We start from the raw sequence: 13,916 nt of genomic DNA, 5'->3' as shown, positions 1-13,916 counted from the left end.
TTCATTAAGTTTCATTGCTTTTTGTAGAAGGTGAAAATTATTCAACTTGTATAAAAAGATAACCTATTCTCTTAATTAAGAAAGGAAGAAGTCGTTAACACATTATGTATAAGTAAGAGTGTAAAAATACTAGCACATTTTTATTTTGTTCTAGCAGACTTACTATTATGTTTAAAACCTATAAATAATTTTGCACACACATGAATCTGTTCATTACTAAGCTTCTTAAATATGACTTTAATATCATTAAATATATTGGGTGTTTCTCAAGAACCTTCTACTTTACAACACACACTATAACACACATGTACAACAATCTCTACAGCTTGTCTAATTTATATGAAAACAATGTGTATTGCATTCTAAACAAGTCTTCTCCATTCACGGTGTGTACTGTATTTGTATAAAATGCTAATGTCAGCAAAATTTGTGGTGTACAGTAAATAGATGCATAACCCCTGAACATCATAATATATAGACAAATTTTCAAAAGTTTGGAGAAGTTCTATTGAAACTGAAAATTATATTTTTAAGTTATTTTAGCTCTAGTGCCCCTTAATAAGGGAGAAGACAGATGTTAAAGTGAGATATATTTTAAATGAATACCTGTCTATGCAGTTAAAGGCATATTAAGCCTCAGAAAAACATGTCACCAGATAAAACAAGAGCTGTCGGTAGGACAGCACGCTCGACTATTCTAAGTGCTTGTTAGTAAAAGAGCCTTGATAACGTAAAATTTAGAGCTTTGATAATGTTAAATTTTCTAAGTTCACAAAAGGGCTAATTTTTTTTTATAAATTCATGTTATAGGCCTTAGAGACAGTCTAATTATACAGTATTGGCTTGACTATTCGGAAGGTAATGTCACAAGGGTGTTTTATTGAGTATAATAATACTAATTACCTATGAATACATAAAATTGACAGAAAAGGTACAAAGGCTTGTTATTAAGATGTTTTATCAAGTAAATCACTGCTTTATTATTATGAATGCAAATAATTGTCCCAAAAAAGGCACAAACCCTTCAGTAATTATAGAGATAACAGCTTACAAGCAAAACTTTACCATGAATTTCTAAGTTGAAAAAGGGGAGAAAAATCAGCCTAAATGCAAGATAGAATTATGGATCTTTGTCAGTGACCTACAATTATGACCCTAAATGCATATGTGAAGTTTTAAATAAATATCTTTAATAGTTATTGAGATATGTAAAACTTGCATGTAAACATTAACCAAGAGACTAAGTAGAAAAGGGGATATGAATCAGCCATAATGCAGGATAGAGTTATGGAACTTGGTCAGTGACATACAAATATGACCCTCAAATTATGACCCTAAGTACATGTGTAAAGTTTCAAGTAAATATCTTTGAAGACCTTTAACCTTTAACCAAAATTTTCTAAGTTTCAAATTTAAGGGGCAAATAGTTCTGCAAATATTACAGGCAGAGTTATGCAATTTTGCAAACTGATGTACATTGTTACTATAAAAAAGTATTTTAAATTTCAATTGAATATCTCAAGCAATAATTGAGATATTTGACTTTACAAAAAAACTTTAACCAAAATTTCTAAGTTAAAAAGGGGCATAATTCTGTCAATATTGTAGGCAGAGTTATCCAACTTGTCAATCTGATGTACATTGTTACTATAAATAAGTATTGTAAGTTTCAATTGAATATCTCAAGAAATAATTGAGATATTTGACTTTACAAAAAACTTTAACCAAAATTTCTAAGTTAAAAAGGGGCATAATTCTGTCAATATTGTAGGCAGAGTTATCCAACTTGTCAATCTGATGTTACTTGTTACTATAAATAAGTATTGTAAGTTTCAATTGAATATCTCAAGAAATAATTGAGATATTTGACTTTACAAAAAACTTTAACCAAAATTTCTAAGTTAAAAAGGGGCATAATTCTGTCAATATTGTAGGCAGAGTTATCCAACTTGTCAATCTGATGTACCTTGTTACTATAAATAAGTATTGTAAGTTTCAATTGAATATCTCAAGCTATAATTGAGATATTTGACTTTACAAAAAACTTTAACCAACGCAGACGCCGACGCGGACGCTGACGCCGACGCCGGGGCGACTACAATAGCTCTCATATTCTTCGAATAGTCGAGCTAAAAAGAATTTATATAGCATGAAAAACATTATTACATAATAACTCAAACGTATATAAATGAAAACAGATCTAACAGTCTAACTCAAGATATCACTAAAATTATGAATTAAAGGAACTCCACTGGGGTTTATAAGCCTAAAACATAACATTTTAATTTTTCACACAGATAAACATGAGCACTTTAAACAGAAATATAATAAAAATATAACTAAGAAATATACAAGAAATACATTGAAAATCATATGTTTGTGCTATTCCCAGTCCGATTTGGGTCATTTTACACTATTATAATAATTATTCTGGAAAAACGGAGCGAGCTAATGATCTGAAATTTGGCACATAAGTTATTAGTATAGATCTACATCAAATGGAGTAATAATCTGAAAAAATTATTTTCAGTCCCGTCATGTCAAAAAACCTCAGTGGAGTCCCTTTAAACTAGGAACTGGATACAAACATGTTTTATACCTAATATTGGTGAAAAACATCATAATGTTCTCAGTGATACAAGTATGGCTAAAAGACTCATGGAGAAATGTTTCTATTAATGACATAGTTATAAGCTGTTTGTTCATGCTAAAAGAACTAACATTGTCTGAATCTTACTGATAGACTGCTTCAATCAACTGCAATATTTTATACATCTGTGTACTCTCATAAAATAATTACTGTCAGTTTTCTTCCATGTTTTAAGTGTATAAAGCTACATCTTTGCTGCATGCACTTTAAGAAATGTTTTGTTTAAATATTGTATAAGGATTATGATCCAAAATACATATATAAAAGAAATATGTTGATGTATTTCCTTGCACATGCACAAAATCATTGCTAAACAGTCAAATCTTGTACTTTTTGATATTTGATATTATGATATTTGATATCAAAATATTTGATATTTTGTTCTTGAACAGAATATTCTGTTAAAGTGCAGCATTAATTTATGTTAATAGTTACAACTCCTTCAATAATCAACCATTATATTACAGACAGAACATAATTCTAATATTTTTTACATTTTCAAAAAATAATCATTAGATATAGATCTAGCTCAATACCCTATAAAGATTTAAAATCTGTGGGAAAATATCAGAGCTATAATAAGTTATAAGTGGGATCACAAATGTACACCAATATATTCAAAATTACTTATTAATAAAATAACTTGTCAACAATTCACTTTAATTAATACCTGTTTAAAATTTTTTTTAACAAAATACATGATCAATTCATACAATTATAATGTGTCTTATTTCAAAATGCCCATTGCAAGATTTTTTGGACTAATTTTTGTCATCACTGCTTTGAAATATGTTCATCATGTAAAGATAACACAGTTTAACCCATTACTTCATGAGCATTTTGTGAAAAATGGCTGTTTTCATTGAAAAGTCTCCCGTTACAAGTTCAAATTGCTATAATACTATAAAAACTGCTTCAACACTTATCAAACTTGGCACAAATGTTGACTGGACCATTGCCCTTGCAACAACATGCTCAGGCTTAAATTTCCTGTTACCATGGCAACGAGGGGACATCTCAAAATTGCCAAAAATCACTATTTTGCGTTGATTTTTTCCATCATAATTGATTTCAAAGTGCTGCAACTTCTCAATGGATTGAGATAGAGTCAAATGCATTTCAGCGTTGGTTAGATGTTACCTTATGATCAATCTGGGGTCATTTATAGCCTCTCACAAGTCCAAAATTTTCTTGGCGATGAAGGGGACTCCGCCCCCCTTCAAACCCCCCAAACAGAAGGGGGCACATCCCCCTTCTGGCAACCCCCTGATGTATCTTTTGGTTGGGGGGCCGCGCCGAAAAAGTGGTCACTTTTTTTAACAACATTTCTCAAACAAAAACAAGTGTTAAGGGCCAAAATAATGCATTTTTTCACCATTTGAGACAACAAAAAGGGGGGGGGGGTGAAAAAGGCGTTCAAAGGCGTGTATATGAAGTAATGGGTTAAGACATGGACACCTGCTATGTTGAGCTGAGTTTTCATAATTTCTTGATATTACTTTATTAGTCAAAACTATAGATTTTTTTCAAATTTTGTTAAAATTGATGATACATTGATATTGTTTCTATCGATGACAGCTGTTTGGATGAATAGGGTTATTTTGTGTCCAAGAAATGTTCTAGCCCAGATAAAGAAGAGCAGAATATTGTTGACAGGGTATAAAAATTCTGTTTGTATACAACTGTTCAAATGTTAGCAAGAGACAGCATTTCTATAACCTTACCTAGTATTAGGTGTAACTTGGCATCCGTCTGAAATGCATAGTGTAAAGTAACTAGGAAGGGAGAATCTCTGATTGCCTCTAACACTTGTCTCTCTGTCTTAGTGTGCTCTGTCGTCTTTGTCTTCTGTACTATTGAAGCTTTCTTCAACACTTTCATAGCATATAGTTTGTTCTCGTCCGAGCCATGCAGCTTACGTACAAGGAAAACTTTACCGTAGGCTGTAACAACAAATAAAGTCAATTGTATAAAATCTAAGTTTTCTATTTCAGTCATTGACATTGATAGGGGCTTTCAAAAAATAAACCAAGCAATCTGAAAGTTTCTCAAAACAAGATGACTGAAAACACATCTTGATTTTCTTATTGTACTGTGGGATATTTAAAGGGACCTTCCGAGGGTTTTTAACATGACTGTTTCTTCATTTGATGTAGAGTTGATTTTAGATCATAAGCTCACTTCTTTTGTCTAGAATTGAGGTGCAAATTGACCAAATGAGTTCAGAATCACACAAAATTGACTTTTAATTTCATTTTCAGTATATTTTGCATAATTTTTATTGAAATATCTAAGTATTTTCAATTTTACATTTAAAGGTTTTTGGACATCAGTGGAGTTCCTATAACTGACATTTAGCTAAATATTCAAACAACTTCCCTTTGTCTCATTGTAAACAAAACTGTCTGACCTTAACTAACATAACAATATCAAATTATGAACAAATAAGATTCATATCACTGTTCAAATATTGATAGATAATCTACATATCACATTTAAACAGAATTCATAACAAAACATTTTCAGAAAAGTTAAAAATAAATATTACCCAATCATTATTATTGCTGTGTGAACAATAGACTTTCTATGTTCTGTTATTAACTACCCTGTATACCACGTATAAATGAGTGTGATTATAAACCTAATAAATGTGGACATTTACTTAGTTTTGACCTTGTGTCCTAGATTTTTTATCCCAAATTATCTATGTTAATTATTGTCCAAGGAAACATTGAAAGAAAAGTTTCGACAAAGTTTGATGAAGAATCATTTAAAACTGTGACCTGTAGAGGGTTGCTGTAATTAAGTCTTGTGACCTAGGTTATGATCCCAGATTATCCTTGCTTAATCATTGAAACAAACATTTAGACAAAGTTTCACATACGTCCAGTCAAAATATGGCCTTTTTGATAGTCCACAAACCCTTAGAGAGAAATAAATGATAAACAACCAAAATATCCAATATGTAATACTTGAGCACTATATGCTCATATGGGCTAAAGAGAAAACAAATAATGTAACACTTATGTAGTATAAGAATTTAAACAATTTCAATACTGGTTGACGTTTTTATTTTTTTGTATATTTTAATTTTTTACCCACCTAAATAAAGTTTGGTTCAAACATTTATAATCATATGTAAATTTCCTTTATTGAAATGGAAACCGGTACCTCCTTAATGAGGTATCCAAAACATGGCCTTTTTAACCCTGGACAGTAGATAAAGTAGACACTTTAATTTTAAAGTAAAAACTAGCTTGAAAATTAGAATCTGAATCAATCATTTATTTTTACATTTTATATACTTTATCTATGCCTAATTGATAATTTAAATGCCTAATTGATAATTTAAATGCCTAATTTTTTAAAGAAATGTTCCCAAGTCAGTAGCCTGTGTTCAAGACAATTCTAATTACCGTCTGGAAGTTAAGTAAAAAGAACGTTTTGTGGTCGTTATTGTAACAAAAAATTGTGGTCAACATAAACACATTTTAAAGTTTACCAAATTTAAAAATCTCATCACAGTCTGTCCTTCTCCTTTATTACTAGGTGACTACGTGCTTGTTTGTTGACAAAAAATGTTAAATAAAAAAATTAAACCAAGTGTCGGGGTTATCTATGCGTCGGAGTTATCTCTCCAACCAGTATAATTAAAATCTTGAAAATGGCTTTGGTGCTAGTGTTGGTAGTTAATCCAAGCCACCACATCCTGGGCAGGCTAACAAGCAGTTTACCAGTACTAGATGCTTTCACTTCCGCAAGGAACTAATAACTTCTGTACATGCCAGAGTAGTTCTGACTTCAATAACTATGTCGCTTTTATTTTAACTTTGTGTGACAGGTCTAGCAATGCTATGAAACCTATTTGCTGCAGTCTCTTTAGTTAATGCCGGAGTAAAAGGTACAGTGCAAATGACCATAGAAAAGATTTCATGATCAATCACAACAAAAAAGACCAAAGCCATCTGGAAATCAAACCCTGGTCGGCCAATTCACAGTCCATCACTCTTACCTACTGAGCTAACTGGTTGGTTTAAAAATGGCTGTTAATCATAAAATAACAAGAAAAAGAACTTAATGTCAGCACAAGGATTTCATGGAAATAAAATCTGTTAACACAGTGATACAGTACAATTTATGTGCCCTATTGTAGATAAATACATGTACATACCTCCAGTACCAAGAACTTTCAACAATTCAAAATCCTTCACCGACACATGTTCACTTGTCTCTATATTAACTGAAATGACAAAAAAATAAACAAAGTTAATGTTAAACCCCTATTATTTTTGTTCTAAAATATAGTCACCACATAAATAAATATGGAATTTTCTCTGAGTTATAGACTACCGGTATGCCACTATCTAGTAAACATACAAGAAACACTTTCAGGTCAAGCATTTCATACACAGAGTAGGTTTAGGTCTTTTCCTGGAAACCTTAGTATATGTCATGCTGATCTTACATATTTATGCTTTTAGTTATATCTAAATCCTTAAAAAAAATAACAGTAAAAGACCAGACACAGTAAACTCCACATTCTCCAATGTTGACCTCTTTGTGTGTCCTTGACCTTTGAACTACTGACCAAGGTCTTGCTCTCATGATGATAAACATTTTTGTCACACAATTAATGACAGGATGGATTTGATGCAGTTAAAACAAAGCCAATATGCTATATCTATTTTTTTCATCAAGATGGAACATATATATAAACAGTCAGCTTTAAATACAATAATACACCATTTTGTGACCATAGTAGAATAAAATGCTTTAACTTATACAAAACCAAGGTATTACTAATTTACTTACTTTGAAGTGTCATCTTTATGTAACAGCTTTCAAAATATCAAAACACCTTTTTTGCTTTAATTCGCTAACATATCTGCTTAACTTATAAACACTTAATCAGCTGTCTGTTCTATTTTTAGATTTTCCAACTTTGTGCTATTTTTATTAGTTCACTGTCAACGACCTTGTGGTTTTCCAAAGAAAGGTTATTTAAATGTTAATGCCATATCAGTCATTCAATGATTATAACAATACTTTATTTGTTCGGCAGATTTTATTATAATACATGACTATATAGTAGAATGTAAACAATTCAGTGTAAACATCAATACAACAGCAACCATTTCTATGCAGTGGTTCGCACTTTCTGTTTTAAACCTTTTTTAAGCAGTTCATTAAAGACATTCAACTTTCTGTTTCATGTTTAAAGATAAAATTTTAAATAATTAAAGCAAAAATTCTAAATTAGTATCTTACTACAACATTTTTGAAAACATTGAACAGATATGGTGAAATTTATAATTGAACTGATTGACCTGTAAAATAGGTAATGTAGACATATATAAAATGAAGTAGACTTAAAGTAGGCTAAGTTTTATTCAAGTTATGACTCATGGTGATTCATTGATCATTTTAATATTTCGGAGGATTTTAAACCCAAAACACTAATTTCATTGCATATTGTGGTTATGAAAGATCTGCTCACAATATTTTATTTTGGGATTAAATAAAACAAAACCTGACAAGAATATGAGGTCAAACTATGTGTATCATTATGCATTACAAAGATGAACTTACCTGAAAACGGAAATGAAAATATATATCTTAAGTTACAGATAACATATGAATATTGTATACAGCATTGTTCATTTTTTTTCAATGTATATACAATGTCGGTTATTAATATTAGATCATTGACATTTAAGTTAGTTTTAATTACAGTGAAACACTGATTAACCTGATTTAAAAAGGAAGGAAATTATAGAAATCTACCAATAAGAATTTACAAAAGATTTTGATCAAAACCTCAAAGAGCTACTTTAAAACTTCCTTGATATGTTTACCAGAAATTATACATAAGGGGGCAGGGGACCTAAAAATGAAAAATTTTGTATTTCAGTGTGACCAGAAACACAATTCCAAATATTTCAAAATCTGTTTCACAGGCAGATAACCAGTTGCACAGCATTATTCAATGATATATGACATACATTGAAGAAAATAATAGTTTGCATGCATTGCTATTTCAAAAAATGACTGACAGCAATTTATATTTACCCCCACCCAGCCAAAATCACGCCTAAAATATACCAATATGGGCAATCTTCATGAAGGTGCAGCATACTCCAGAATCCGCCCGATTCCTTTAAAAATATCAGTAACACGCAGTGCAAGCTATAGCATTTTCAGAAATGACAAATAAAGTTTCTGTCAAACGTTTAGATTTTTCACAAAATTTATCTGAAATTTCTTACTTGTTTGGCGCCAACTGTCAAAGCTTGATTTTTAACTTTTTCACCTCCTTTCGGAGAGTCAGAAATACATACAAAGCTACCAAAATGCTTAGTTTCGGGTAAAAACCCAAAAATATATCTCATTTCCTACACACAAACAAGAAAGAATTACAATGACAGAGAAATATCAGAAGTTATCAGTACCTTCAAAACACCATGTCTGAGTTATTAAAAAATTTGACCGAGGCCATCATACGAATATGTCCCCTGCCCCCTAATCATTGATGTGTTTAGCTTTCTAATAGCACTCTCCATTTTTCTCAGTGCTGGATAGTTAACCTTTTACCCCATGAGCATATTGTGAAAAATGGCCGTTTTCATTGAAAAGCCTCCTGTTACAAGTTCCAACTTCTATAAAACTATGAAAAATGCTTCAATACTGATGAAACTTGGCTCATATGTTGAATATAGGCAATCATCCTATGCAGTTTGAACACTGTAAACCAAAATTTTAAATGGAACTTGTGTTATGCTCCAGAAAGCACAATTTTATGTATTAAGGTCATTGTGACCCTGACCTTTGATCTTATGACCCTATAATCAATAGGGGTCATGTATTGGACATTGCTTTTCATTCTATTAAATTTCACAGCAAAGACGTCCAAAACGTTATTGTGTCAAAATATGAAGGCAATACATTGAAAAATAAAAAAAATTATGACCTGCATTGTTAAAGTTTTCAGACGGCAACAGCAAAGTCAACAGCTTTTTTTTCTTTTGAAAAAGGCGAGCTAAAAATCAAACACAGCACATGTCCATAAAATGTTTATATAACGGCACCTCTGGTCATTGGTGATTAACAGACTTCGTCCATATCCTGTATGATACTCGATTAAATATGGTGTTGCTTAAGTTTGTCTGTTTAATTGGGTTTTCGTCACATTATAGATCATATGGCGAGGTTCCAGCTTTACTAGTGGAGGAAGACCTCAGGTGCCCTTCTCTGCATTATTTCAGGCACAAACAGGCACCTGAGTAGAATCACCAACGTTCCACAAGCTAGCTGGATAGCTTCCTCATGTGAAAGAATCCAAAGTCCTTGTTGGGATTCGAACCCACATTGGTGAGGGGCAAGTGGTTTGAAGCCAAAAACATTAACCACTTGGCCATGGATGCCCCTTGGTGTTGCTTATTGACAGCAAGGTGACATAATAATTTAAATAAACAGTTCAAGAGGACAAATAACCCAATCTGATTAAATCAGCTCTTAATAACGCTCCGCTTTTAGATCTGACCGTGACCAAATACATCATTTATGGTGACCTTTTACACAGCCAATCACTGGCGAGCTGTCATAATTTCTCCCTAAGTAGTCCCTGAGAAGATTACTGGAGGTTACGTACTATGGAGGTTACGTACCATGGAGGAAACATACCAGGTGGTTACATACCATTTTTGGAGTTAACGTATCACTTACATATTTTGAAGTATATACATACCATGGATATAATAATGTAGCTTAATGATTAATAAAAAAGTAAATTAACAAATTATTACTTTATGATTATTAATTACTTAAAAAGCAACTATCAGAGCTACAGATAAGCTTTTGAGTTAATTGGGTATTTACCCCAGGACTTGACACACAATTGGGTGACACAGAAACAAAATTGGGTATCATTGAAAAATTTATTTATTTGTGTAGATTAACCTTAATTAAATAATGATGTATGCTTGTTTAGCTAAAAAGAATTTCTTGTTTTTATCCTTTAAGGTTCTGGCTTGGTAAATTAACTAAAATGTTTTGCAAGACTGCAATAAAACATTAGATTTTTTCATCCATTTCCTCGAAATTGACCTCAGTCTGGGCCACAATGTAATTATCTCTTCAAAGTATAAGCTTTTCCGTAAAAAAATCGATATTTATATAACCAGTCTACTCAGCAGCTCCCGGTAAACAAATGGAAAATGAAAGAGAAAGGGAAACAGGCTATTTCGGATTTGTTTGGCTGTTTTTGCCAGGTGAATTAGGGTCCGAGATAGTGGAAATACGCTACAGAATCAAAACAAATTGGGTACTGGGCCTTTGATTTGCTTTCTTATTACTCAAAGATTTTATTTTTATTGGGTAAATTGGTCAAAATTATTGGGTAATAGCTCTGAACTATTTCTATATATTTGGTATTGACCTTCCAAAAATGGTACATTTATGTAGTGGTATGTAGGGAAACATGCATTTATTGTTGATATAAATGTGAAATTTGAATTTCTTACATAGATCAAATGAAGTAATTAAAATGTAAAAAAACTGCAAAAGATAATGAAGAAAATATGCTCAGAATGTTAATTAAAATAATTTATTTTTGTGTGTGAATTATAGCCACATTTTTCATTCTGTGTCATTTTGCACATTAAACTATGATGATTTTAGAAAAAAAACCAGTACATTCTGGAAAAACGGCATAAGGGAATGAACTGAAATTTTGCACAAAGTTTGGTCCAGACCTTAAAATAACTGGTGTCAAACACAGGTGGCAGTATCAGTATTTGGAAACTTTATCCCTATCTGACCCTGGACCCCTACTATAACCCTGAAAAAGTATTCAACACTCTAAGGCTTATCATAAGGTACCAAATACAAAACCACCGATAAAATTATGAAAAAAAAATTTTTTTCCACTATCAAAATTATAGTTATAGAATGATGCAGCGAAATGCCTTTGGAATGGGGCTCAGTCGCCGAAACGACAATTTCGCGTGTTCCACATTGTTTGGCAAATGAACATATAGTAGGCTTTTCACCTTTCTATACTGGTTGGGGAGATAACTTCGGCTGGTTGATAAACTCGTCTTTTTATAATTAAATCGAGTTATCGGAATTTTTAATCTAATCAAGCTCACCATCTCATACTATCGCTGGAATTCGACAATATCTGGAAATTTTGTCAAGTTTGGTAAGATATTTAAAAAATAACACAGACTTTTACCTGTTTGTTTACAAAACATGCCTATAAAAAGTACGGGAATCCCATTGTTGTGCGCATGTGCAGCAGATACTCATTTTGAGGATCGCACAGGGGTACTTTTATATATTGACCGACTACCGATAAAGCAGACGACGTTTACGTATACATTTTGTAGATGAAATTCAGACTCACTTTTGTCTTGCTAACTCAGAAAAAAGGCTGATTACACAATTGTAATCTTTAAGTGGAATGGATTGAAAGACTGATGTTAAATGCTCCTTTTATATGTTAATGTGTAGGTTGAATACCACTAAATTAATTTCTTCTTCACTCTGTTAAGCTAAGCAAAAATAAATTTGAATCACTAATTCTTTAATTACATATTTCGTTATACGTTAATAAATGATTAAAGCACGTGTTTTACGTAAAAATGATTTATATGTTACATAGTACGTTGCATATAAATATCGTGTTATCATAGATATTCATTATACTAACGTAATGCTCAACAATTTTGGTAACAAATATTTTTTATTTGACATAAATGAACAGCAAAGAAATAATAAAATGTCTAAACATGTTATTTTACGTTTTAACTTACTCATTTAAGAAGAAAAACAAAGAGCCGGAATTATCTACTCGCGCGCGTTAAAAATATCCTTTTTACGTACCTCTTCCAGGGCCTCTCAAAATTACCCGTTATGTTTCTAAATATAACTTTTATGGTGATACCGGAAAATCGAAGAGCTGAAGTTTATTATGGTGCAAGATTCATCAGAATACGTAAACAAATAAATGAAATATGCCCCCAAAACACTGATTTTCGGCCGAGTTTATCTCCCAAACCAGTAACTATAATTTTGATAGTGGAAAAAAAAAAAATTCATAATTTTTTCGGTGGTTTAGTATTTGGTACCTTATTATAAGCCTTCGAGTGTTGAATTTTTTTTTAGGGTTATAGTACTGCAAAGTTTAAAAAACTTTTCTTGTTAAATTGTGAAACTTTTAAAACCGAAATCAGCTGTTTCTTAAAAACATCCAATTTAACAAATTAACAACCGGGTTACCCCCCTTTGCAAACTATTAAACGAAGTCGCTAATCGTGTAATACACAAGTTGCAATAAGGAACGACTGTTTACCGTACAACAACTACCAATGAGATTTAATTCTACAAATTAATTGGCGTGCAATAGTGGTACTTAAATCTGGACAACATTTTAATAGAGGTCAGCCAGCCCGCATAGCTCAATCGGTTAGAGCGCGAGACTTGTAATCTCGACATTGTGGGTTCGATTCCCGGGCTGGCCAACTAAAATTACTAAAATCAGTCTTTCGGATGAGACTTTAAATCGAGGTCCCGTGTATGGGTGCTTAAACACTTGGCACGCTAAAGAACCAGGAGAAGCTTCTGGAATTTGGGCATCTTTCTGTATCTGTAATTGCACTATCCTCCAAAAATCTAAAATGACTAATACTCTTCTGGAGGACTCGCCCATATGGGCAACCGGTGGCGAGTATAAATAAACGCAAATACACACACATAATAGAGGTCTGACCTGCGAGTGCGACCTAAACAGCTAAACAGTTACTTCATGATTGTTACAAATCTACACATCCTTACCATCTTTAAGTTCATGTGTAACCAGCCGAGGGTCTCTAGAGGAGGCATCTTGGCATTTAGGCGATGCCATCACCCTGGATTATGCAATATAACGGTATATTCAGAAGGTACAGGTGTCCGTATTCCTTTCACTTCACTATAAAACTTTTCACCCACAATGCATTACGTTCACACGGAACTGTCACGTTTGGTCTATAAATAGCAACAAAGCACGTGCTTTTGTTTTGGTTTTAGTGGCCAAACATTGTCAACGGCGTAGCTATTCGAACCAACTGCAATTACCTTTCTGTGAATCTATTTATATTCATTTTATTTTTGATAAAGGTTAATGCTACATAATTTTATATGTATTTTTGCAATTAATCAAGGAAGGAACGCATTTTATTGTGTGCATAGATGATACCATTTGGAAGAACACAATATAAATCACAGA

At 32.2% G+C, this 13,916-nt stretch overlaps 1 protein-coding gene across 2 annotated transcripts in view; it reads right to left on the bottom strand.

Moving 5' to 3' along the window:
- Nucleotides 1-13,647, bottom strand: part of LOC132734968 (ribosomal protein S6 kinase alpha-5-like) — a 35,887-nt gene extending 22,240 nt beyond the window's left edge. The window contains exons 1-3 of one of the 2 annotated variants that reach the window (XM_060721874.1): nucleotides 13,484-13,647; nucleotides 6,822-6,890; nucleotides 4,375-4,593 (exon numbers count right to left, since the gene is read on the bottom strand). In XM_060721874.1, coding sequence (XP_060577857.1) covers nucleotides 4,375-4,593; nucleotides 6,822-6,890; nucleotides 13,484-13,553 — 358 coding nt within the window. In that variant the 5' untranslated portion in view covers nucleotides 13,554-13,647. Of the gene's footprint in view, nucleotides 1-4,374; nucleotides 4,594-6,821; nucleotides 6,891-7,462; nucleotides 7,862-13,483 lie in introns of those variants that run through there. The other variant, XM_060721875.1, reaches the window with a different exon arrangement.
- Between the last annotated feature and the right edge of the window lie 269 nt (nucleotides 13,648-13,916).

This window comes from Ruditapes philippinarum, unplaced genomic scaffold (assembly GCF_026571515.1).
Source record: "Ruditapes philippinarum isolate M1 unplaced genomic scaffold, ASM2657151v2 ctg150_1_1_1_1, whole genome shotgun sequence".
In the NCBI taxonomy this organism is placed as follows: domain Eukaryota; kingdom Metazoa; phylum Mollusca; class Bivalvia; order Venerida; family Veneridae; genus Ruditapes; species Ruditapes philippinarum.
Note: the sequence above shows the minus strand (reverse complement) of the source record. Positions and strands in the feature narration are given on the sequence as shown.